The sequence below is a fragment of the Thyridium curvatum genome (genome assembly GCF_004353045.1).
Source record: "Thyridium curvatum strain D216 chromosome Unknown NODE_107_length_115339_cov_83.001128, whole genome shotgun sequence".
In the NCBI taxonomy this organism is placed as follows: Eukaryota; Fungi; Ascomycota; class Sordariomycetes; order Thyridiales; family Thyridiaceae; genus Thyridium; species Thyridium curvatum.
Genome location: NW_022156862.1, coordinates 39,915 through 62,975, shown reverse-complemented (window position 1 = coordinate 62,975; position 23,061 = coordinate 39,915). Strand labels below are relative to the sequence as shown.

The 23,061-nt window shown below is 56.9% G+C and overlaps 7 protein-coding genes across 7 annotated transcripts; 5 read left to right on the top strand and 2 right to left on the bottom strand.

The window, feature by feature from the left end:
• Positions 1-3,924: 3,924 nt before the first annotated feature.
• Positions 3,925-6,447, top strand: E0L32_011467 (uncharacterized protein; the record flags this gene model as incomplete). Its single annotated transcript, XM_031134199.1, has 2 exons — positions 3,925-4,277; positions 4,509-6,447. The coding sequence occupies 2 exons, from the start codon at positions 3,925-3,927 to the stop codon at positions 6,445-6,447; spliced, it is 2,292 nt and encodes a 763-aa protein (XP_031000563.1).
• A 1,531-nt stretch (positions 6,448-7,978) lies between these two features.
• E0L32_011466 (uncharacterized protein) lies at positions 7,979-9,726 on the top strand (the record flags this gene model as incomplete). The annotated part of the gene is made up of 2 exons (XM_031134198.1): positions 7,979-9,334; positions 9,700-9,726. The coding sequence occupies 2 exons, from the start codon at positions 7,979-7,981 to the stop codon at positions 9,724-9,726; spliced, it is 1,383 nt and encodes a 460-aa protein (XP_031000562.1).
• Positions 9,727-9,771: 45 nt separating this feature from the next.
• E0L32_011465 (uncharacterized protein) lies at positions 9,772-11,137 on the bottom strand (the record flags this gene model as incomplete). Its single annotated transcript, XM_031134197.1, has 3 exons — positions 9,772-10,763; positions 10,831-10,964; positions 11,025-11,137. 3 exons carry the CDS (start codon positions 11,135-11,137, stop codon positions 9,772-9,774), a joined length of 1,239 nt encoding a protein of 412 aa, XP_031000561.1.
• Positions 11,138-13,687: 2,550 nt separating this feature from the next.
• On the top strand, positions 13,688-15,446 carry E0L32_011464 (uncharacterized protein; the record flags this gene model as incomplete). Its single annotated transcript, XM_031134196.1, has 4 exons — positions 13,688-13,873; positions 13,950-14,383; positions 14,444-15,176; positions 15,255-15,446. The coding sequence occupies 4 exons, from the start codon at positions 13,688-13,690 to the stop codon at positions 15,444-15,446; spliced, it is 1,545 nt and encodes a 514-aa protein (XP_031000560.1).
• Positions 15,447-16,257: 811 nt separating this feature from the next.
• Positions 16,258-17,723, bottom strand: E0L32_011463 (uncharacterized protein; the record flags this gene model as incomplete). The annotated part of the gene is made up of 2 exons (XM_031134195.1): positions 16,258-17,519; positions 17,663-17,723. 2 exons carry the CDS (start codon positions 17,721-17,723, stop codon positions 16,258-16,260), a joined length of 1,323 nt encoding a protein of 440 aa, XP_031000559.1.
• Positions 17,724-19,033: 1,310 nt separating this feature from the next.
• E0L32_011462 (uncharacterized protein) lies at positions 19,034-21,087 on the top strand (the record flags this gene model as incomplete). Its single annotated transcript, XM_031134194.1, has 3 exons — positions 19,034-19,462; positions 19,520-20,902; positions 20,959-21,087. The coding sequence occupies 3 exons, from the start codon at positions 19,034-19,036 to the stop codon at positions 21,085-21,087; spliced, it is 1,941 nt and encodes a 646-aa protein (XP_031000558.1).
• Positions 21,088-22,413: 1,326 nt separating this feature from the next.
• Positions 22,414-23,032, top strand: E0L32_011461 (uncharacterized protein; the record flags this gene model as incomplete). Its single annotated transcript, XM_031134193.1, has 2 exons — positions 22,414-22,818; positions 22,970-23,032. 2 exons carry the CDS (start codon positions 22,414-22,416, stop codon positions 23,030-23,032), a joined length of 468 nt encoding a protein of 155 aa, XP_031000557.1.
• Between the last annotated feature and the right edge of the window lie 29 nt (positions 23,033-23,061).

Genomic DNA, 23,061 nt, shown 5'->3' with positions numbered 1-23,061 from the left:
CAGGCATCACTTAGCAAACACTCAACAAGTTCGAATTGCTCGTCAACCAGCCCTGCTTGGCACTTGAGACGACCTTCTGATCGGTGGTCCTGGGCTGTTGTCTGCCAAACCCGTCTGGGATGTCACCCTGAGCGAATCTCTTCGTGGGGTGTCGGACGAAAGCAAAGGTGTGCTGTGAACGCAGCCTAGGGTTACCATTTGGGGGCCAACACATCGTTGGTGATGCCGGGATGTCCTCTCGCGACTTTTAAAACAAGAGATCTCGAAATACACTAGCAGCCCTTCACATGCTTGTGCCCTCAAATTCAGGCTCGGGGATTTGATAGGCCGGCCCGCGCCGAACGAACGAATTTGACTTCAACCGGTCCCAAGCATCGTGGACCCACCTGGTGCCGCATTAACCCTGCCTGGAAGCATAGCACACATCTCCCCGGACGCCGTTATTCAAGATCGGCTGAGGCTCTGAGAGCACGATGCCGGCAGCGACCGAACGGCAGATGTTGCTCGCTCCAAACATGATGGCAATCTTTCAGCGCGAAACGATGCTCAAGCCGTCTGACGAGAGGCACATCGAGATCGAGATCAAGACGTGAGAAACACACCACCCTTGCAGGACATTGGATACAGGATACTCGGGCTCGAGCACACGACACCCTACTTCGTACAGGGCCGCGTCCTCAACCCGCCGCGACACGCTTTTGTGCGTGTGCTCATTACCTTTCACTGGTTAGCACACATCAGAATGTGTGCATCACCACACGGAGCAGGAATTGGGCTGTGGGGGTCATATGCAGGAGCTTTGGCGGTGTCCCTTTTGGCTTGCTGCCGTTTCTCTGATTCGCGGGGCAGGGTAGCCCCAAGACCGTTGCTGGCACAGCCCCGAGGCCAATCAGGGCCGCGCTCATTCTCGTCTCCAGACTCGGGGACATAAAACGTTGCCCAAGTGTGCCTATCGATCCAAGCTCGAGACGGGCCGCCGACCAGTCGAGACCTCGCATGATCGCAGAGCAACATCGATGACTGCATATCCTGCAACGCGGGCAGGTCGTGTCTTGTTTGACCTTACTTCAACCGGCTTGGCGAGGAAGTTCAGGAAGCAGCGCCGCCAATGATAGGATGATCGGACTGCTTTTTGCTTTTTGACGCGAGGGCAGCAATATTTGCAAGACGGGGGAAGCAATTTGCGTCCAACCTTGGGCTGCTCCGCGGGTTGCTCCGCGGGGGCGGAGAGAGAGAGAGGGGCATCCAAGCTTGCATCCCGGTTCACGACAACAATGACGGCTCTACCAGAAGATCAAGTGCAAAGGCAAAGAGCTCAGCTCATGCCAAGTTGAATACGTACTGGCATCTGGCTGAGAGTTTGATGGAAGCTGTTTCTGCTCGGTAATAAATGTCTTGTAAGTCGTTGAAGAGCTGGCGCCGTCTTCCAAGTACATTCTGACTCGGCGCTATCGAGCGATTACGTTACAGGTTTTTCTGATCCAACCAAAAACTGGACCACGGTTTTTTTCCATTTGGTAATGGGCTCTGGCTGTGGTCAATCGCTGCGATTCCACCAAGCACGCCAACGCTGGCGCTGCGAGTATCGAGTACTTGTGCGATACTTAATTTCCATCTCGATGCGCTGTTCTCCACCCTGCCAGACTCGGGTCCGGATTCGTCTCTTGTCAACGAGGAACAACGCTGTACCGGGCAGCCGGTACCTAGAATGCTCCCAGAAGTGAGGCCCAAGGCCCCAGTTTACCCCAGAGTCGCGGGCAGGTCCCAGTGACTCGGCCATGCGGACCATGGTATTTTAGCTTTTACCATTATGTATTTCTGTGTTGAAATGTTTTCTCAAACATGATAAGGCCAAGCTTTCCTTATCAGTCACCATCTCCTGTTTTCAGTGGTCCCTGCAGTGCAGGACCCTTTTTTCCCACCATCTCGCTCGCACGATGCTGACCAAAATCATCACCACTGCCTGTCATGGTGATCGGTGCAGGCATACAATGGCGAGAGACAAGGAACAGCTGGCCACCGCTTCCGAGGTAGCAACGCTGAACCCGCTTTCGTTCCTCGAGTTGCGGGCCCCCCTCCGAGGCGAAGCTGCCAGACATCCATCACTCTCCGTATCCATACACATTCGTCATGGTCTATTCGTCCATCTCTGTTCACTTTTCTCCCCGGTGGTGTCCCGCAGCTGCTGCAAATCATGGGGGGTTAAAGCCTGATCAACCCAGTCTACCTGCTTACTGACATGTACAAACCACATCTTCCCTTTTCTAGTTACATGACGTACGTACCTTGTAATTAGGGCTACCAAAGAGTCTGTGGGTTTTCCACTTCTGGCTGGCTGCACCTCCTCTGGTACGTGGTATCTATCTATATGCATGCATCCAAAGGTAGGTATCTCCAATTTACACCGCAACGACACAGCACATTCCATGGCCCGTTTTGACTTACAGCTAAGACAGACTAGGGTCCCGCTTAGAGTCACCGTATTCTCCCGCGTCCTCGTAGCCTAGCGTCATTTTTTATGCTCTTCCAAGGTTGCCTCAATAACTCTACGCACCGGCAGTCCGTCCAGTCTGGTGCCGGTGCGCTTGCTGGCACCAGCACCCGCGCCAATTCGAGGGCTCCGCTACGTGCTCTTAAAGTAAGTACAAGTAGGTAATCAACACCACCAATCCAACCTTAGATAAGGCATATGACAACGATTCTGCGAGTCTATTTGCCATTCGGCGGATTTGCGACCACCCCCTAGCACTCTCCCTTTTCCCTCATACCTCCGTACCTTGAATCCTCATCTCGTTGTCCAGTCTTGGTGGGACCTCCTGTTCTAAATACCTCGAACCACAACCCTATCTCGAGCTGCTGCTTCTCTTTTTCCGGCCGTCTGCCCCAATCGGACACGGATCTGCGGCCTGCTCGTGCTTGGCTGAACGCAGCTATCTCTGTGGCTGTCATTGTCATTGCGGGTCAAGACAAAAGACGTTGTGACCGAGTCCTCTTACTCTACGGCCAAGAGAGCCCCAATCCAATGACGCGGATAAGCCAGTCTCGTCTTATCCTTGTCTCGATCGTCACATAACCGGCTGGACCCAGGACCACCACCCAAACCACGCCAACCCACCTTTCGATCTGCTCTCTGGGGGTGCGCCTCTCTCTTACGGAGCATTTTGCCGCCTCATCAACGGCGACGGCGTGCATCTTGCTGCTGCGCCTCTCCGCTCCCGACCCTTTTATCTCTCTCAAAAGACCCCATCCATCCACTTGCCCCAAGAGGGGCTCCGCGCCCTGTCTGCTCCCCCTCCAGATCTATCACACTGATAAGCTCAAGCCTTGTGTGTAACTGTCAAAGATCTGTGACTTTCTCTCCCCCAATCCGCGCCCCGGGTCCGTCAGGCACGCAGAAAGAAACGTGGGCTGGTCTGGATAGACTTGAAGCAACACACCACTGCACCGCAGCATTGGTCTGACCTGTCTGTCGCGTGCTCCCCGCTCCTTCAACCCCCCCAATTGCTCTTCTTCTTTCCTCTTACAGGTCTTATCTATCTCCCCATCCCGTTCCTTATCAGTCCCTCCCTCCCTCCTTGCGGTGCAATCTCAACGCTTCGGACGAGGCCATCCGCGTCTCGGCAGGTCGTGGACCCTGTACTCGCATAAGCAGGATCGATTCTGCTTGGTTCGCTGGAGACCCATTACATCACATCCTGCCGCGGGGCTCGATATCGAGACAGTCCTTGCCTCCTAGATATCCCGGCACGCGGCGGTGGCATCTGCTTAGCTCCGGGCACTGGTCCAGCGCAGCCCTGCTTGGCCACGCCGGCCATCTGGTGTTTTCTGATTATCTGTTCCCCAGCATTGCCATTCCTGTGACTGGTCTGCTTATCCGGCACCGATCAGATCCCCCCCGTCTTCCTTTCCTTTAAAGCATCCACCATGTCCACCCCCAGTGCCGTCGCCCGGACGGCTCCTATCGCCATTGCACCCAAACCTTCCCGTCCACCCTACCCTCCCAGCCGTCAAGGTAGCGCTATATACAGCGAGGGATATGCCAGCAGTCTTGGGGCGGGCTTCGACTCGCCAGACACCGGTTCACCGCTGACAGGACACTCGTCGATTCCTTGCGACGTCTGCCAGCGTCGCCGCATCAAGTGCGTCACCACGGACAACGACGACGGCAGCTGCATTTCATGCCAGGTGAACGGCAACGAGTGCTCTCTTGTCGGAAGCCCGCAGCCGCTAAAAAGGAAGCTCAATGGTGACCTGGAAGAGAGCCATAACAAGCGCGGGTAAGAACTCCCCAGCATCCCGAGTTCGCGCTTTTTCGCAATTGCAATTTATAGGAGCTGAATGTCGGGCTCTTCCTCTTTGAGCCCGACTGCGTACTTTTATCCGATCTATTCGTCTGCATTGTTTGTTGGTTATGTGCTGCTATCCTTTTGCGCGTTCGAATTCCCCGAACAGCCATGTGTGTTTTTGTGCGCAGAAGTCATTATCTAACACCCGATTGGCCCGTATAGTTCACCTGGAAGATCCGACCTCAGGAGGAGGAGGCCGCACCAGTCCAGCCTATCGAGCACTGCTACGAGTGCGGCACTTATTGAAGACATGGCCAACATAGGCGGGCCGCACCTGCTCAAGCGGACTTTAGGTCTGCAGCAAGACCGGTACTCTCAGTACATCGGACCGACGACTGATTTTGAGCCGTCACTGATCAACCTGTCGTCTTTTGACCCGCACGATGAAAGCCTCCTTGCGAGGGGCACTCTCCGCAAAGTCAGCGATATCGACACCTTTCTTATGCTACCCGACAACCTCACGCCTGGGTATGAGCACATTACCGAAGACCTCGAGGAGATCGAGAGGCTCGTGGCACCACACGGCCGCAAGCTAATAGACATATACTTTCGGGTCGTGCACCCGGGGTTTCCCATCATCCAGAAAACAGTCTTTTACGAGAAGTACGAGCGGTCATACCGGGAGTTCGCGCCGTGTCTTCTCGCTGCGATCTACCTTTTGGCGATCAACTGGTGGGACCAGGATGAGACGCTCTCTGCTTACCCACGACCCAAGGTCCGAGAGCTGGAGAGGCTGGTAAGGACGACACTTGCAGATGCGATGTTCAGGCCAAAGCTCTCGACGATACAAGCTGGGCTCTTGTTGTCGCAACGGCCCGAGGGGGATCAGTGGGCACCTACGGCGCAACTGGTCGCGATCGCACAGGAGCTAGGCCTTCACCTGGACTGCTCTGGTTGGAAGATCCCACCTTGGGAGAAGGGGCTGAGGAAACGACTCGCCTGGGCCTTGTACATGCAAGACAAATGGGGCGCTCTGGTCCATGGACGGCCCTCGCATATTTTCACTTCGAACTGGGCAGTGCAGCCTCTGACACCGAATGATTTTCCGGACGTCGAATCGGAGGAGGACGGCGTTGAGGAGAGGATCGAGATCGAGCAGGGACGCACGCTGTATGCGCAAATGGTCGTCTTGTCCCAGATCCTGGCCGAGATTCTGTACACGTTTTACACGTTGCAGGCAAATCAGACGGTGACAAACGCGGGAGCCCAAGGGACACATCTCGTCTTGTCACTTGCCAAACCCATACAGTTGAAGCTCAAGGACTGGTACTCTGGCCTCCCTCAGCAGATCAGGATGGATTCGTCGTTGACGACCACAAACACCCCCTCGAGTCGGCTGTCCAGCATCGGCTACCTGCACCTCGCCTACTTCGCCACCGAGATCACCCTCCACCGCCGCATCATTCGCTCCATGGCGGCCGCCGACGCCGGCCCCAACGGGGTCAACCCCTCGACCCCGCCTTCGGGCCAGGGCGCCGTCGACCCGTACGTGCAGCACATCTGCCGCTCGGCGGCCAAGGCGCGCCTCATCTCGGCGATGGACTTTGTCAACCGCCTGACGCCGCAGCACCTCCGCTCCTTCTGGTACTTTGCCTCCAAGACCAACTTCGCCCTCATCGGCACCTTCGGCTCCCTGCTCTGGGCGACGTCGCCGGGCCGCGAGGAGGCGGACTGGTACCGCCGCCGCCTCGGCGAGTACCGCTGGACGCTGTCGGTGTCGTCCAAGCCCGGGGAGGGCAGCCGGGGCCTGACCGACTTCGCCATGGGCATGCTCGACATCAGCACGGGCCTGCTCAAGCAGCTGCCCGAGAAGCCGATCCTGAGCCGCAGCGGCAGCATGGCCGACATGGACGCCGCGCGGCGGCAGAGCATGCTGGCGCTCGGCAACGACGGCGGTGGTGGTGGCGGCGGCGGCATGGGCATAGGCATGGGCATGGGAGGGGGTAGTATTGCCGGCAGCGGCGTGGGCAGCTACAGCGGCCTGCCGAGCATCGGGGGCAGCGGGATGCAGAGCCCGCAGAGCGAGAGCGGGGACAGCAGCGACGAGGAGATGTACGGTAGCTTTGCGCCGACGTCGGGCATGGCTGGTATGGGGGAGTAAGTGAGCAGATTTCGACTACGTGTGCGGGGGTCTTTTTCGTATCGGGATGGACGGTTGCGGAAGGGGCAGGGGATAAAAGAGACGGATTCAAAGGGGGGGTGGTTGGATGTGGCTGGGTTAATGATCGGTATATGGCAACCTCGGACAAAAAGGACCGGATGGACTGTTCTTTTCACGACAATTTCGGCCCTGCTACTTTCTTCTTTTGGTTAACATGACGCTGCCTCGGGCAGCTGAACGACACAAATGACGGGTTCATACTAGATGGGTTTTTGCGCGTCTGGGAGATTTCTGCAACTTCAGCATCTATCTTCTTTGCATGCATGGCATGGGACTATTCATGGATGGGACGGACGGAAGCGCAATGTCTGTGTGCGTTTTCAAACCCCTTCTTGTTCTGGTGTCTCCATTGATACCCCCCTTGGTCTTTTTTTCTTTTTCTTTCTTTCTTTCTTTCTTATTTTTTTCCTGATTAGGCACGGACATTTTGATCATTGATAGACTACTACAACTCTGGTTTCTTTGTTACAGTCTCCTGATATCTCGCTAAGCCATGGCTGCTAGGTCTGGCTGCTGGGACTTGTTTTCTCTGCTGTGTGGACATGGACATGACAGCACTGCATGGCTGGCTGACTGGTTCGTCTGGTCTGACCTTGCTAGACAACCTCCTAATTTGATAGTGGATAGCTTGATGTTGCATGATAGAGAAGAGATATACACGAGAGTTGAGTGTGAGTAACTAAACTATTGGTGAGATAGACTGTGTTGGGATGCGTTGTGGGTCGTCAATGAGTAGTAGGGAAATTCTATCAAGCAGTTGAGATAACTCTTTTGCCCGAACATGTCCGTGAAAATGTGATGGTGGTGATGATTGGGACATGAATCACGGTAATGAGGATCACAAGCAGCCTTTCGCGAGCTCCTTCCAGGCTCATAGCGCATCCTCTCAAAACATTCTTGGCAATCGCTCAAGGTCAGTGTGTCGGATGCCACTCTTTGACTTGCTTGCATTGCTCCTGAGGGAACCCTTCTTTGTTCCTGAGGAGTCGCTGCATATAATTAGAATCGCTGCGTGGCTGCTACCTGAATCTCCTTTTCTTCAAACACATCTTTGTGTGTTTCTAGATCTATTCTCGGACCAAAGAGCCAGGAGTCTCTTTGTCTGCGCTTGGGCAACTGAATAATTTTCTCAACATTCGTGTAAACATATGGCCTTGCGGTCCCAGCACAACCCTCATGAGCACTTGAGACAAAGAGAGGACCAAGAGAACCATACTGCCAGGCCAGGCTTTGTTCAGACTCATCCAAGTTGAGGGAGATGAAACTTTGCCCATGGAGCCGTATAAAGTTCATCATGATGACCCCTTTCAGGGGGGACAGTTGTGCTCTTGAACATTGGAAGAACCGTACACGAGAACAGCGACTCAGTAAAGAGATCACTAACCATCATAACCCCCTATCCAACCTTACTAGGGGCCAGGTTTCTCACATCTATATACACATATATATTCCCAGCAAGGGACAGTTCAAAATGAAGGAGAGAAGCAGCTCCGTGGCCTCGAACCACACCGAGAGGGAAAGGGGGAAACGCATCGGCGGCTCGCGGCCGGCCGCGGGCAGTCCCTCGCGAGTCGAGAAGTCCTACAGCAGGGACAGCTCCAGCCGCTCGAACCACTCGACCAGGCGGCCGCAATACACGACCACCTCGCGGGCCGAGGTGAGCGCCAGGGAGTCCAGGGACATCAGGCGTTCCATCTCGACCGCCAGCCGGCGGCCCACCTCCCTCCGGAACGAGGTGCTGATCAACGAGGGCAGGGCCGTCGCCGCTCGGCAGCAGGAGGCGAGGACGCCCAGGAGATCATCTGTCTCCGCCGCCCGGGCCCCGGCCTCGGCTACGACCGCGCCAGCTGGTCTGGCCCTCGCGAGCCCAACGTCCCCGGGGAACACCCAGCTCCCCTTCTACCCCTATGACCCCTCCCAGTTTCCCAGCACGCCCTCCCCACAACCCCTTACCCCGACGACCCCGCGCCCAGGCAGCTCCAGCTCGCAACAGCGCAGGCCAACCCCAGGGGACCGGTTCGCCGAGCTCCGGCGCACGGTCCGCAGGCTCAGCGCGCAGGTCGAGGCTTCGGAAGGCAAGGTGCTCGCCTTGCACCGGACGAGCGACCGGCGGCATGACAGGCGCGACTACTTCCTGGGCCAGATCATGAGCATCCCGCACCACTCGCAGGCGGGATCCGACGACTCGGGCATGCGCACGCCCATCAACGGCGGCGAGTGCTCCCCTCCCGAAGTCTTCTACAGCCCCGTCATGCCGAGCAGCCCCGCCAGTAGCGACGGCGGCGGCGCGTTCTCCCCGGTGTTGTGGTCGCCCGCCTGGAGCCGTCGGAGCTCCGTCGCCGACGGCCTGCCCCCCTGGGACCCCGCGCGGGCCCGCAACAGCGTCTCCTTCCTCGACGCGTCAGACCCGCACTGCACGGCGACCGGCTTCGGCACCGTGCACTCCAAGTACCGGAAAGTCGTCGTCGTGGGCGTCTACGCGACGCACGTCACCGCCCTGCCCATCTACACATACTCGGGGCGCGGGGCGGCGCGCCTGCGCTCGGGCCGGCGGAACGAGTGCGTCTCGATCCGCGACGTCGACGACGCCAACCCAGAGCCAGCCGAGACGGCGCACGGCACGCTATACTGCGAGAAGGACGCCGGCGCGCCGTGCGGGCGGTTCGTGGTGCAGGGGCTCAGCTCGGTGCACCTGACGGAGCCCATCACGCACCGTTACGACCACGAGGCGACGTTCGAGGGCCGGATGATGGAGGAGGACTTTGAACGGCTGCTGTACCTGATGAACAAGATCTGCTGGCCTACCCAGCAGGACTTCAGGGATCAGGTGGAAAACGGCACGTCTAGATTGAAACGGCGTCCGCGGCCGCGGGCTGGGCGGGGGACGATAGAGGGTTCATCGGCTGGGCGGGGGGGGATAGAGGGTTTATCAAATGAAGTCACGGCCTTGCTGGCAAGATATTCCGCTGGGAAATAATGACTAGATATTTATGATATAGAGAATGTTAATGCAGCATGGGAATGTAGAAACTCGTCAAGAATCACACGTTCATCGCAAGAAGAGGGTATATTCAATGAGTGAGAAAACAGGGCCCGGAAAGCCCAATGACAATCGTACAGAAAACCTGATAAGATGGGACAATGAAAAATGGACTTAGCGACCTTCGATCTTCAGGCATTGACGTGCAACAGACCACTAGCCATCTCGCACCCCGTTAAACACAAGTAGAGGACAGCACTCGTCCAAGGAGCGAGGCCCAGCCTTCAGCCGCTCAACTCAAATTTGCTAGTCGGTCGCAGGGGCAGATCCGACTTCTCGTACACCATGTCCACCATTTTCATCTGGGAGATGGTGTCTTCGTTCTCGACATAGAGACCAGAGCCCTGACGGCCGCGGACACGGTTGATAAACTGTTCGAGCTGATGGCGGTACGACAACCAGTACGGCTCGCTTGGCTGGTCGAGGATGCCAGCATCGCGGAAAGTGTAGATCTTCTTGGACTCGGTGGTCGTCCATCGCTTGATGACGTTGCCGCTGCTCTTCTCGCGCAACACGAATTCGTCCTCGAGGTCAATGCGATGCCAGAAGCCGGAAACCATGTAGTTGTGCAGTTTCAACTTGCGGGCCCGTGTCTTCTCCTGTTCGGCTGGCAGTTGATCATCGGGCACGGGGACGGGGTTGTGAGTGACCTCGACTCGGGGCACTGTCAATTTCCACCCGGCCTGCAGGTCGGCCTCCGCTTCTCCAACGATTCCTCCGGGAAATCTGAACTTGGCCTTGACGGCAGAATCGCAGAGCTCGTTTGGTGGAGGACACTTCCTGAGTGTGCACTCGAGGCACTCCTCCGGCTCCGCACCAGTGACTCCACGCAGGACGGAGAGCTGGTAGGTGCCGAGATCCATGACTGTGCCACCGGCAAGTTCGTACTTGAAGCGGATGTCATTCTTGTCGAGGAAGACAGACGGCAATCTCACCACGGAATACACGTGAGATAGATTCGGCCTGTCCACGAGGGACAGGAAGTACTGCCATGTAGGCTGGAAGCGATAGTGGAAAGCCTCCATCACGACAGGTGCATTGGGCTGCTTGAGGAGAGGATGGCGGAAGAGAGACTCGGCCTCCGAGGCATTGGACGTGGCTGGTTTCTCCAGCAAGACATGCTTCCCCTTGGCGATGGCCTTGAGGGCCCACTCGTAGTGTAGTCCATTGGGGAGTGGGATGTAGACTGCATCGATGGAAGGGTCGTCGAGGATGGCTTTGCCGATGTTAGTGCACTCAAACTCCTGCCCTGAAGGAATGGGAGAGAGGGGTGGATGAGCTACCTTGGTAGTTGTCAAAGACTTGGGGGATGCCATGCTTCTTGGCAAAGGCTATTGCCCTGTCCTTATCGCGCGCTGCAACGCCCTGAACGATAACCTCTGGATGCGATTTGGCGGGCGTGATAAATGCGACGGGACTGGAGGTGGTTGTTAGAAGGATGCTCAGTACCCCCAGCACGAGGATTTAGAGTTCTTACGCAATGCTTGCAGCTCCCAGGATGCCAAACTTGAGAGCATCGGCAGTTTTGGGTGCTTCGGGCGGATTGAACGCCTGACGCATGCGTTGAACCAAGCCGAAGAAAGACGCCATGGTCGAGAGTCGGCAGAGCACTTAGTCTACCTGGTTGAAGCAGCGCATCAGTTCTGCGACGGTGATGGGAGATGGGGAGGCTGAACGGAATTGACAAATGGTGGCGGGTGGTGATGGTCGCTGGCCAGCTGTTTCGCCCTTTCCGTTTACAGGTACAAAATGCGACGTGACATGCCTGACATAGCAAGAGCGAGCCTCACACTCATATCTTGATCCGTTGTTGCCTACTCGCTTTGAGAAGCTTGGCTTTGCACGCCCAACTGCTTCCGTTTTCGAGTCAATTTTTACTGTCCCAGCTACTTACTTGTAATACCTACCTACCTATTCTTGATTGAAGTTGCGGGTTGTTCAGGATTACACAAGGCACCTGGTACCGAAATGACTGACATCCTCCTCCTGGCGGAGTATCCTGTGACTGACCACGTTCCGTCCGTAATTTCAAGGGGAGCAGGAACTGATGCACAGCAAGAATACAGCCATGGACGAATGAGCAAGGTATTATTAAAAGCTGAACAGAGGTTGGTTGAAGCGATTCCTGCTCTCATGTGCTGTACTTGTAACACCTGCAACTCGGTCGGGAAACGCAGTGTGGAGCGCCGGCCTAGCGATCCACGAATCAAGTGTGCACACAAGAGACCTGGAGAGGCACGAACCGAGCCTGGTTCAACTCGCATTGGTCCGAATACCGACACAAAAGAATTCGCAAGCTATTCGCCAACCCTGTGCTCTCTCTCGGAGGCGTGAGAGAGAGCGAGGTCCGTTGGAGACCGTGGGCGGATTCAACCGATGCATTGTAGTGTTTCCTCGTCGGAAAAGAGTTTGGCAGCGACAACAGAGTGGGTGGTGCATTTGGGTCACGGGCTCACAGCAGTAGCAGCTTGATACTGGAAGACTCACCTCAACCAACCACAACCCGTCTAGCGTGCGCCCAAGGTGAAGCATAACGGCGAGTGGATGGTGAGTGGTGCTGTGCTGCAGGAAACCGCCTAAAAGGTCATCATGATCAGTGCCTGTGCTTTTTATCCTCTCTCTTGTTCCTGTTTCGACTTTGGGGGGAAGGAGAGCACGGAAGATCGGGTCTAGAACGCCAGCTCATTCGCCTAGTCGGGGACCGCTACTGCAAGGCTGTCGACCCTGTGCTCTGACAGAAGGCCAATCAGCGACCCGCCTGGGCGACCCTGGCGGCGGGGCGCTGCCGCTGTCGAAATTAGCCCAAGTAACTGCCATGTCAAGGTTACCCCCGGCAGAGCAGCCGGCGAGTCAGTGGCACGCCAGATGACGAGGTCTCCTGTTCGCGGGCGCTACCTGTCGCAATCTCTCGGGTGGGCATTGTACGATTCCCCTCCTCAGCCTTCCACAGGTGGTCTGATTTCTGCAATTCTTGCAACAGTAGACACAGCGACCATTGGCACAGAGGAACCACCCAGAGAAAAAGACTCCATCCACTCCAGGTCAGGCCATGCCATTCCCGTCGCTGTAGGAGGGTGGTGCATTGGGAAAGAAGGGGGACGCGGACACAGTTTTTGATGAGAGACAGCGAGAGAGAGAGAGGCCACAGAGTAGCAGACCAATTCATTCCCCCATCCCTCCATCCCTCATCCCGCTGTCGTGTGTGGGTTATACGTGCTGTGTGTGTCGTTTCATGCCCTCTGTCCGGGAATTTTTCTGTTCAAGTGCAACCGCTTGCTGTCATTGCCGCGAGAGCGAGGCTTGCTTGACTGTCGCAGACACACCACCAAAAAGTCAGCCCACTTTCTCTCCCTCCATCTGCCTCTCTTGCTCTCTCGCCTCTCTACCCACAAGCACCCGAACGCCACTGGTTGAGCTGCGTTGAGCAAAGCGAAGCAAAGCAAGGCCAGAGCCAAAGCCTCCCAGACACGCAGACCACCGCCAGACCGACAAAGCGACCGCTCCGACTCGCTCCTCTGTGTGAACCACCCCCGTCCGACATTCGATCCCGCCTGTCGACCCTCTTTTCGCATGCCAATTTGCTGCTGTACAGCTCATTGAGAGACACCTATTCCTCTCGGCACCACGAATTTCGGCACTTGACGCATTCGAGCAGCCCATCGCCGACGCGCTCCCAGCCTGTGTACGACCGTCCAGTCTCCAGTCGCTCTCACCCCTCGCGATCTACGATCCGACTCTGCAGCTCGCACGCGACTCGTCAGTCCTTGCTCCTCGATCCGACACTCTCCTCAGCTGGGCCCGGCATCACCTGTCTGCGCACACCTCCCCAGCGGTGGCGACTTGCCAACGTCTCTGAACCCCATCCACCCACGTCGAAGCGCCCCAACCAAGTTCCGCTTGCATCCGCTGCCTCGGCGCTCGTCACCAGAGGTCCTCTGTTGCATGCGATTCGCCTGTGACTGGCATCGGAACCCAGCTTGAACGACGTAGGGATATCCGGAGTGGCCTTACCGGGCCCGTTCCCACCTAGATTGGGTTAACCTTTGCGAGCACCACCGATCGCTTAGCACCACCGAGCCTACAAGATCCTCGATCGCCTTCTGATCTTGACCTTCCCTCGCGCGCGCCGCCGAACCATGCATGTCTGTCTCTGAACCACCCTTTGATCTCATCCCAGCCGGCTTTGGCGTCGTTCCAACGCCCAGGAGTGTCCTGCAGAAGATTGGATCCATCACCCCACGACAGCCACCAAGGCGGAATGCTCAGGTGACCATGGATCCCAATCTCCTCCGACAGATGCAATATTTCTCGGTTCCCAATAACCAGGTACGGGCTGTTCTAGATGCCTCAAGTGCCTTGTCAGGCTCCTCACCTAGCGGCCCTCCATGCTGACATTCACCAGACCTCCAACCGTAGTGACCAGTCTGTTGACCCAGCGGGGTCGTCTTCCACGCAGCCAACCTCCCTCTGGGACCCCCTCGCTCTCAATGTCGATGGCACGCTAGCAGGTTCGTCGACGATACCGTCGAATTTCTCATTTGGGAACTATCCTCAGTCCACGGCCCCGACGACGCCATCCTTCAGTGCCTCGACGCTCGGTCACCCTCTATACGGACAGGCGCCTAGACCTATCTTGCCGACGAGGACACCGAGGTCGAGGGACGGACGTGAGAGGAAACGCTCAAAACTGAGCACCGAGTCGACGCCCTTTGATTCGGTCGACTACTGGCTGCAGTTTGACGGCAATCAGGACCCCGTGGCGGACAGTTCAAGTGCTGAACCATCCGTCTCAAACATGTCGAACCCGCATAAGAGGAGCCGGACGGCGGCCTCACAGTAATACTTCCCTCTCTTTCCTCCTTGTTCTGCTTCCATTATGTACTAATACAGGTCTAGACAAGCGTCAAACCCACCGGCGGCAGCAGGTTCCTCTTCCAATGCGCCATTGAAAGCAGAGGAGTCGGCCGACGATACAGCCTTGGAGAAGGCCCTATCAGACGAGGATGACCTGTTTTCTATGAGCTTGGCGGATCAAATGTCCAAGATTGAGTCCATGCCACCGGCAGATATACCACAGCGGGAGGGGCTCTACTCAACACCCCTGAGCTGGGAGAAACCTCAGATGGGACTCCGTTTCGATTCTCTCATGGGGCTGCAGCCGCCGTCATTGAACGAGGCAGAACAACGGCGGCTGATAGCGATAGCAATGAACTCGGGCAGCTCTATGGGCGGGCTGGGCTCCGATATCCCCTTCAGTTTTGGGGCGGCCTACCCTCCCAACTTCAGCTCAGGGTTCGGAAGCATGGGGATGGACCAGATCACCGACATGGCACCACACCCGAAACCCGAGCCGCCAGAGGACTCGGACCAGAATGCTGAGGGATCATCCTCGCGCGCGCAGGCGTCATCAGCCAAGCCGAGCGCATCAGACAAGGGCAAGGAGAAGGCCCTACCCATCCCGGGCGACAGGACGGCGCACAACGATATCGAGCGTAAATATCGCACGAATCTGAAGGACAAGATCTCGGAGCTCCGAGACGCGGTTCCAGCACTGCGCACGATACCTGAGAACTCGGTCGATGACGGGGACAGCTCCAACAACCCGTCGAGAGCACCCAAAGTCAGCAAGGTAAGTCCTGCATTGAAGATCAGCCGTGTGTGGCTACAAGTTCTCACGGGGAGAAAGCTAACACGAATATTCTCCTAGGGAACTGTGCTGACCAAGGCCACGGAGTACATCCACTACCTTGAGAAGAAGAACAAAGCCATTATGCAGCAACACCAGGAGTTGTCGAGGCGGCTGCAGGCCTTTGAGCAGCTGCTCAACGCTACCGCCCGACCATCCTACCAGATGCCGATGTACAGCCGGACTTTATTCGATCCCAGAGCATTCTGTTAAGTGTGGACTCGAAGAAGGAGGGTTACGATCATACGATGGTCTTTACGGTCATTGTCTACCTAGGAACACTCGTTGCGCCGGAGTTTCAACGATGTCTTTTGAGAAAACGTCCATCTGATATGCCAACTCTTGAATGTCTTTTGGTCATTTATGATGCACGGGAATGGTTGCATCAGCGTTGCTTTTTACAACTCCGGCCGATCTCGAATGGGAAAAACGGCGTCAGCAGCACTGGGGCCCAGGACTATAACTACTGTATGAAGGTGTTCTGTTACATATACATACGGATAGATGGCGCAATATCAGGCGCAAGGTGAAATTAAGGGGGGGGAATATCAAAAAGTGAGAAGAGAGTTGTATGGGAGCTTTGATGAACGAGAAAGAGATACAGAGCCGCATCAGCTTTTGGGGACGCGGAAAGTCTTTAATGATTCTACGAAGCGTACCAAGCAGCTACTTTTTTTTATATTATATCCGCATTGTCGTCTTCTGACGCCGGCACGATCAAATCTCACCGAGCATTGAAATATTGAGCAACCTTGACTGGTGGGGATGTATAAATATCTATGTAGGATTGGGTTTGATACTGAGCGAATCTCTTCCTCTGGCTTGATGATTCTGTCGAACTTTTCTTTTCTACATTTGTACTTTTAATATTACATATTGATCAATACACCTGCTGCGCGCTGCGCAATTGACAGCATCTATCATGCACTCGTACACTCCTATCCTCACCACCGACTCATGATCTAGTCTATCCCATACTCCCACCCCCAACTGCTCCCACAGTCTCGGGATGGGTCACCACCGCCTACTGCTCCCGCAGCGCCTCGATGTCGTCGACCTCCTTGACCGCCTCGGTGGTGAGGATGTAGGGGTCCTCCTCGCCTACGCACACGCTGTCCTCGATGCGGACGCCCATGCCGCGGAAGTGCGCCGGCCAGCGCGCGTCGTCGGGCACGTACACGCCCGGCTCGACGGTGACGCAGTGGCCCGGGCGCAGGGCCACGTGCCGCGGGTAGCCGGGGGTGTCGTGGACGTCGAGGCCGACGTAGTGGCCGACGTGGTGCGGGAAGAGGACCGACATGGCGTCGCCCGAGGTGTCGAAGCCGAGCTCGACCAGCCCGGCGCGCAGGGCGTCCTCGACGACGGCGTGGATGCGGTCGAGGCTGAGGCCCGCGGCGGCGCGGCAGAGGGAGACGCCCGTGCGCTGGGCGCGCAGGACGGCCGAGTACAGGTCGCGCTGGGCGGGGGCGAAGCGGCCCGAGGCGGGCCAGGTGCGCGTGATGTCGGCGACGTAGGTGCCGTACTCGCCGCCGGCGTCGACGAGGACCATCTCGTCGGCCCGGAGGGCGGCGTTGTTCTGCACGTAGTGGATCATGCGGCCGCGGGGCCCGCCGGCGACGACGGGCACGTAGGCCTGGCCGTCGAGCCCGGACAGGGCGTACTCGTTGTCCAGGAAGGCGGCGAGCTGGCGCTCCGAGGCCCAGGGGCGGCGCATGGCGTCGGTCAGGGCGCGGCCCGACAGCCGGCCCGCGCGGCGCATGTTGGCGACCTCGGCCTCGCTCTTGATGGCGCGCTGGGCGTGGACGAGCGGGGCGAGGGGCTGGGCGCGCAGGCGGCCGAGCAGCGCGGCGAACTTGGTGTCGCGGCCGCCGCGGCTGAGCTCGATGTCGGTGTAGACCTTCTTGGCGCCCTTGAGGAGGCGCGGCAGCTCGGCGTCGACGGCGTTGATGTCGAGGGCCTCGTCGGCGTTGAAGACGTCCTGGGCGGCCTGGGTGCCGCTCCAGGGCCCCGACCACTGCTCGGCGCGGGGGTCCTTGGGGCGGACGAAGAGGGCGAAGAGGAAGTCCTCCGGCTGGGGCCCGGTCTTGCGGATGACGGCGAGGGAGTCTTGCTCGGCGAAGCCGGTGAGGTAGAGGAAGTTGGAGTCTTGTCGGTAGGGGTAGAAGACGGCGCCGGAGCGGTACTTGAGGTCGGCGGCGGCGAGGACGGCGACCGAGTCCGGGGCCAGCTGCGCGGCCAGCGCGGCGCGGCGGTCGTGGTACTCCTGGGCGGATATGCCTGGGGTGACTGTTTGGAGGAGGAGAGAGCGGCGTGTTAGCTAGCTGTTGTGAGAGAGATATTAGGGGGAGGAAGGCCGGTGCTGTAGACTGTATAAATAGTGGCTGCTTACTTTCGCCGGGCTTGAGGAGGTGGGGATGCGTCTCATATACCGGCTGGCCGAAGGTGAGGTCCGAGGCCGAGACGGCGGAAGCGTAGCATCTTCTGGGCCATGGTTGCGATATGCTGGATAGGGCTGTGCATTGCCTGGTCCGTACGGGTATAGGTAGCCTCGCGGCGGTCCGGGGTATATGTTGCCGTGTTAATTGCCCGAGAGGGCCGGCCCGTAGCTTCATTGTTGTGAGCCGGTTCAATCAAGAGAGGCGCATGATCTTATGATCGGTAGTGGAAGTTGGGGCGTGTGTGTGAAGAACAAAAATACCCCACGTTTTTGTTCCGCAGCCAGATACGGATAGATATATAACCAAGGATGTCTGCTACCGGAATCTCATGACTGAACACCCTTGACGATAAGAAAAGGAAGACAAGGCAATTTCACGACTGATGTCAACACGCAGTGCCGTGAGTTGAGTGGGATGGCTGTTTGGAGAGAGGATAGCCCGACTTTACATGTAGTCTACAAGTACAAATTGATATCAGATAACGAAGCACAGGCGACTGGACTGACTCCTTCTAGAAATGTTCCACGCGATTGCCGGATAGGTACCTTACTTCGCACAGCTGTGGGCGTGGCCTGCGCTGGGAAACGGCGGTTGCTGTGCGGGCGGTGGGTGCCTGCGTCGTGTGGCCCGTGCTGCAGCGAGCCTTTCCATAGTGGGATTATTATTGTTGACTGACAAACCAGATCCGGCACGCTGCCCCGAAAATACGCCCAGGGAACGCCCTTGCGCGGTCCACGGTAGGGGACTCGAGCTTTGCCTGCTTACACGACACGGTCTTGCTCTGCTCTCTCTCTCTCTCTCTCTCTTGCGTCTTGTGCTCAATAAGCTTCCCTCAAAGACCACACACACCACCATCGCAGCTTTAAACCTACTCCGTAGCTCTCGGGAACGAGACTGTCAAGAGGATAAGCCTCAATTGAGCCCTAGTTTTTTCTCTCTCTTTTTCCTTTTCCCATTTACTGCACTTTTCTGCACCGTCGTTTTCTGTGCGAGTTCCTTGCTTGAGCTGGAGTTCCTTTTGTTTGGCCCACTGTGGAAGGCACGCAGCGGCAGCGAAGCAGGGCGTGTTTGGGTTTGCCAGTAGCACGTCGCGTGTAGTCCACAGCAACCCCTCCCTCGCAGCCAAGGCCAGCCCCATAACTAACACCAAATCTGCCCTCGACACATAACATTCCCGGACCTCTCCCCCCAACCACCTCTTCCCACAACAGGGAGGGATTCAAGGCCAAACACAAGCAGCAGCATAATAGCATCTGCTTCAATCAATCCCCTCCAGAACCACTGCATAGAGCATGTCCACAGCAGTCGGTCAATTATATGGCAGCAGTATCTCTCTCCCCTTCTCCCCTTCCTCTCTCGGTCATGTCTTCTCGACGAGTCCCCCTCTCCGCCAACCCAAATGTCGCCAACTCGCCGCTGCGGGGAGCTGCTGCCTCCCTCGCAGCTGCCAATGCTAAGCAGAGACGCTCTTACGCGAGCACCCAGAGAGAGGATGCCTATGGACAGCCTCCTCCGGCCAAGAGGCAGATGCTCGATCCCAGTGCACGCACGGCACTGAGGTCCCCCGTCAAGTCCAAGACGTTGGTCCAGCGCGGCACGTCCCGTTCCTTTACCACTGAGCGACCATCCCAGTCTTCTTCCGTACATAAGCCGTCCGAGAAGGAGGTCGACGAGGTCCGCAAGTGGCAGCAGGGCCAACGCTCCAGGTTCCCCAAGCTTGTCTTCTATTTTGAAAGCATTCCCGACGAGCAACGCGTGAAGCTGGCCAAGCAGGTGGCACACCTTGGAGCTGTAAGCCATACACTATTCTCCAAGTCGCTGAGCCAGACAAACTGACGCGTTCAACAGCGGGAAGCCAAGTTCTTCTCCATCGACATTACCCACGTCGTCACATCGCGCTCGGTACCCCCCGAAAGGCCAGTCGCTCAGAAAGAGGAGCGAGTCGAGTCCGCCGAGGTTGAACACGAGCAACCCCAGACTATCAACCCGTCTTTGCTGCATCGCTCGGCCAATTCAGTCCCTACGACCTCCCTTGCGCCCACGCGAAGACTGTTCGAGACTGCCACAAGCCGGAGAATGCCGCTCCAGGCACAGGACGAGGCGGTTCGACGACCCAAGCCTACCACGAGCAGGAATGCGGATGTGCTCCACCGCGCCCGCGAGATGGGCAAGAGGATCTGGTCCCTGGAAAAGCTGCAGAAGGTTCTCGACATGCTCATCGAGCCAGACCCGTACCGTAGTGCGGCGCTCGGTTTTGGCTCGCGTGGCGCGGGTGCTGGTGCGTCACGCACCACCGAGGAATCGACGCTCTTGCAGCTGCTCAATAAGGAGCGCGTCAACGGTCCATCCGACCGCGATCCGACTGTGGCGACACGCGAGCTCAACTACTTCAAGGGCCCTTACATCTACGTCTATGATATCGAGGAGAAGCAGAAGCCGATCATGGTCAGGGAGTACAACAAGGTTGCAGACAAGAAGCAAGGCGATTGGCCGCAGTTTCGAGCCAGCAGCACGGGACGCTGCCCTTTTGTGGAAGACTACGAGACTGCCGCGGAGAAGAGGGAGCGACAGCGAATGAGGGAGGCCGCCGCTAAACCCGCCGTCGAGTCTGCTCCTAGGTTTCAGCCACCTGCAGTTGAGCCTCCCAGGGCTGTCACCGGAAAGCGGTCGTTGGCCGAGATGGAAGACGGGCAAAACCGCCGCCCCTATGCTACCGTGCGGCCGACAGAGGTCTTCGACGCCGCCAAGGCTGCCATGGCCCCGTCTGTTGACTTCCAGCCTCAGAATGCATTCACAAGTCGCGCCAAGACTGGTCTGTTCCTTGCCGGCGAGCCGGTAGCTTCGGGCGTGCAGCCCTCGGGTATCACATCTGCCATTCGCTCTCAGATGATCTCTTCGGCGACGGGCACGCTGGGCTCCAGGGCTGGAACAAGCAAGGAGATCCACGGCCTGCAGCGGAAAGTGCTCCAGAAGAGTGCCCCCACCTCGCAGGATCTCAGTTCCCGGAGAATGACCGAGAACAGCATGGACCCCATGTCTTACACGCGCTCACAGAGCCTTGGCCGGGCTACTCACCGCAAGCTCGAAGTGATTGACGACCAGTCGCAGTCTCGTGAAGAGAAGCACAAGCGCACGCAGAGTGTTCCCGTGCAGGCTGCCAAGCAGAAGAAGCGTGATCCCAAGCCGGGGTACTGCGAAAACTGCCAGGACAAGTTTGACGATTTTGACGATGTATGTATCTGTAGGCACTTGGGTTCCCCTTTGATCATTATTGACCCTGTCGGCAGCATATTCTTTCTCGCAAGCATCGCAGGTTTGCCGAAAACGACGACAACTGGACTCACTTGGACGCCTTGCTTTCCCATCTCAAGCGAATTCCTAAATATGAAGTCGACGGCGATGATGATTGCTGGTAAAAAGCGCGCATTAAACCTCGACTGACTTCATGACGGCTAATTCAACGGCCCTTGCATCGGGTCTTCCAACATACTGTATGGCATCATTCTGTTTTTGGCTTCAGCATTGTCAACTGCCCACCAAAAGAAACGCTACATCTTCTCATGGCCAATACCCGGACCTCGGATCCTCAGCGAATCCCTCGATCCCGAGGTCCTTGTTCTCCCTGCTTTACTTCTTGTCCTTATCTTTTACGTGTTCGGCGGGCATCATCTTGCGTTTGCGGCTGCGGCTTCATACCCTCAAGACTTCTGATATCCCGAAGCAGAAGCATTGATACCCCTTCACGCATATATTTTTGACCTTTTTTTTTATATTCCTTTTACCCCTGAAAATCCAGCATTACAAAGCCGTGGGTTCCATGGAAGGCACCTCGGCACCGCATAACATTGCATGGCATCAAGTCGGACAAATGCATTTACAACCAGGCATCCTTTTGGCGCGGGTGTTGAAAGGTCGGCGACTCGGGTTTCTCGATGTATACCTTTTTCACCTCTTTGGTTCACTTTTGGCGAGCAGGGCAGAGACGACAGAGATATAGGCACATGGGATGGTCAATGGCGGCGGAGGGCCGGAGCGTTGCTTGTCTGAAACAAACATGGCGATTGCTATTCGCTGCTCTTTTTGTGTGGCTCATGAATATCAAGGCGAGAAATACGCCTCCAAGACTTACACCTCACCATCCAATACGTGGATGGTTTGTAGATATAATTCATGCATGTGCATAACTGTATGATAGAAACTCAAGTACAGCAACTGAAATGCCATGAATTTTTTTGATCTTTAAGATTTAGGTTTGCATAGAATTATTACTTGTTATTTGATGTATCAAACATGTTCTATTCTCCCATGAATCAATCATATGAATATCTTGTTCGTTGGATTCAGGTCTGGCAATATCCCTACTTGCCAGGCCACACCCGCCTACTGTAGGGAGCTATTAGTGGCACATCATAGGGGTCTGGTGGGGCCGGAACGACCTCCAGCTTAAATATGACCTGTGCTGCTTGAGCCTCTCACCCCAAGTTATCCATATCTTGACAGGCTACCTACCACACGGTGTGGCTGAGAAGTGTGAGCATATTTTCGGAAAGGGTCTTTAACTCTCTCAAAAATCATCGCTCCCAAGAGGACAACAAAAAAAGCGAAAACAATACCGATACGTCTTCAGACCAGCCCATATCAAGGCCTCTTCCGGAGGGGGGAGACACCTTTCCCACACATACATACACACGCCCTGTTCTCCTCTCATAAGCCATCCCCGAAAGCCACCGAGGCAAACCGCCATGGAGGAAAGGCAGCCGACCCCTTCCCCGCCGGCCGCCGCCGCCGCCTCCCCGACCATCCCCTCGCGCGAGCAGTCGCCGGACCTGCCGCTCACGCTCACCGCCTCGGCGGTCCTCACGCGCCTGCCGCGCGACGCCCTGGGCGCGGCGGCCGAGGCCGTCTCGGCGCTCGAGGGCCAGGGCCAGGGCCAGGGCGACAGGAAGGTCGTCGTGCGGTTCAAGCCCGTGGGGTCGGCGCCCGCCGTGCGCAGGGAGCTGTGCAAGATCAGCGCGGGGCAGAAGTTCGAGGCCGTGGTGGCGTACCTGCGCCGGGTGCTCAGGGTCGGCCCCGGCGAGAGCGTGTTCCTGTACGTCAACAGCACGTTTGCGCCGGCGCTGGACGAGGTCGTTGGGAACTTGCACAGGGTGAGTTCTTTTTTTTCCCCATCTCTCTTGGAATCTTATGGGTGTGTGTGTGGTGTCATGTTTATGTTGGGTGCCCTTTTTTACCTTTCGCGAGGGAAGGGTCCCCTTCAGGGAGAGGATGGTGCTGATGTTCTACGGAAACGATGTGCAGTGCTTCAAGGACTCGAATGGCCAGCTCAATGTGTCGTACTCTATGACACCGGCTTTCGGATGAAGTCTCGTCATGAACGATACAACACAACT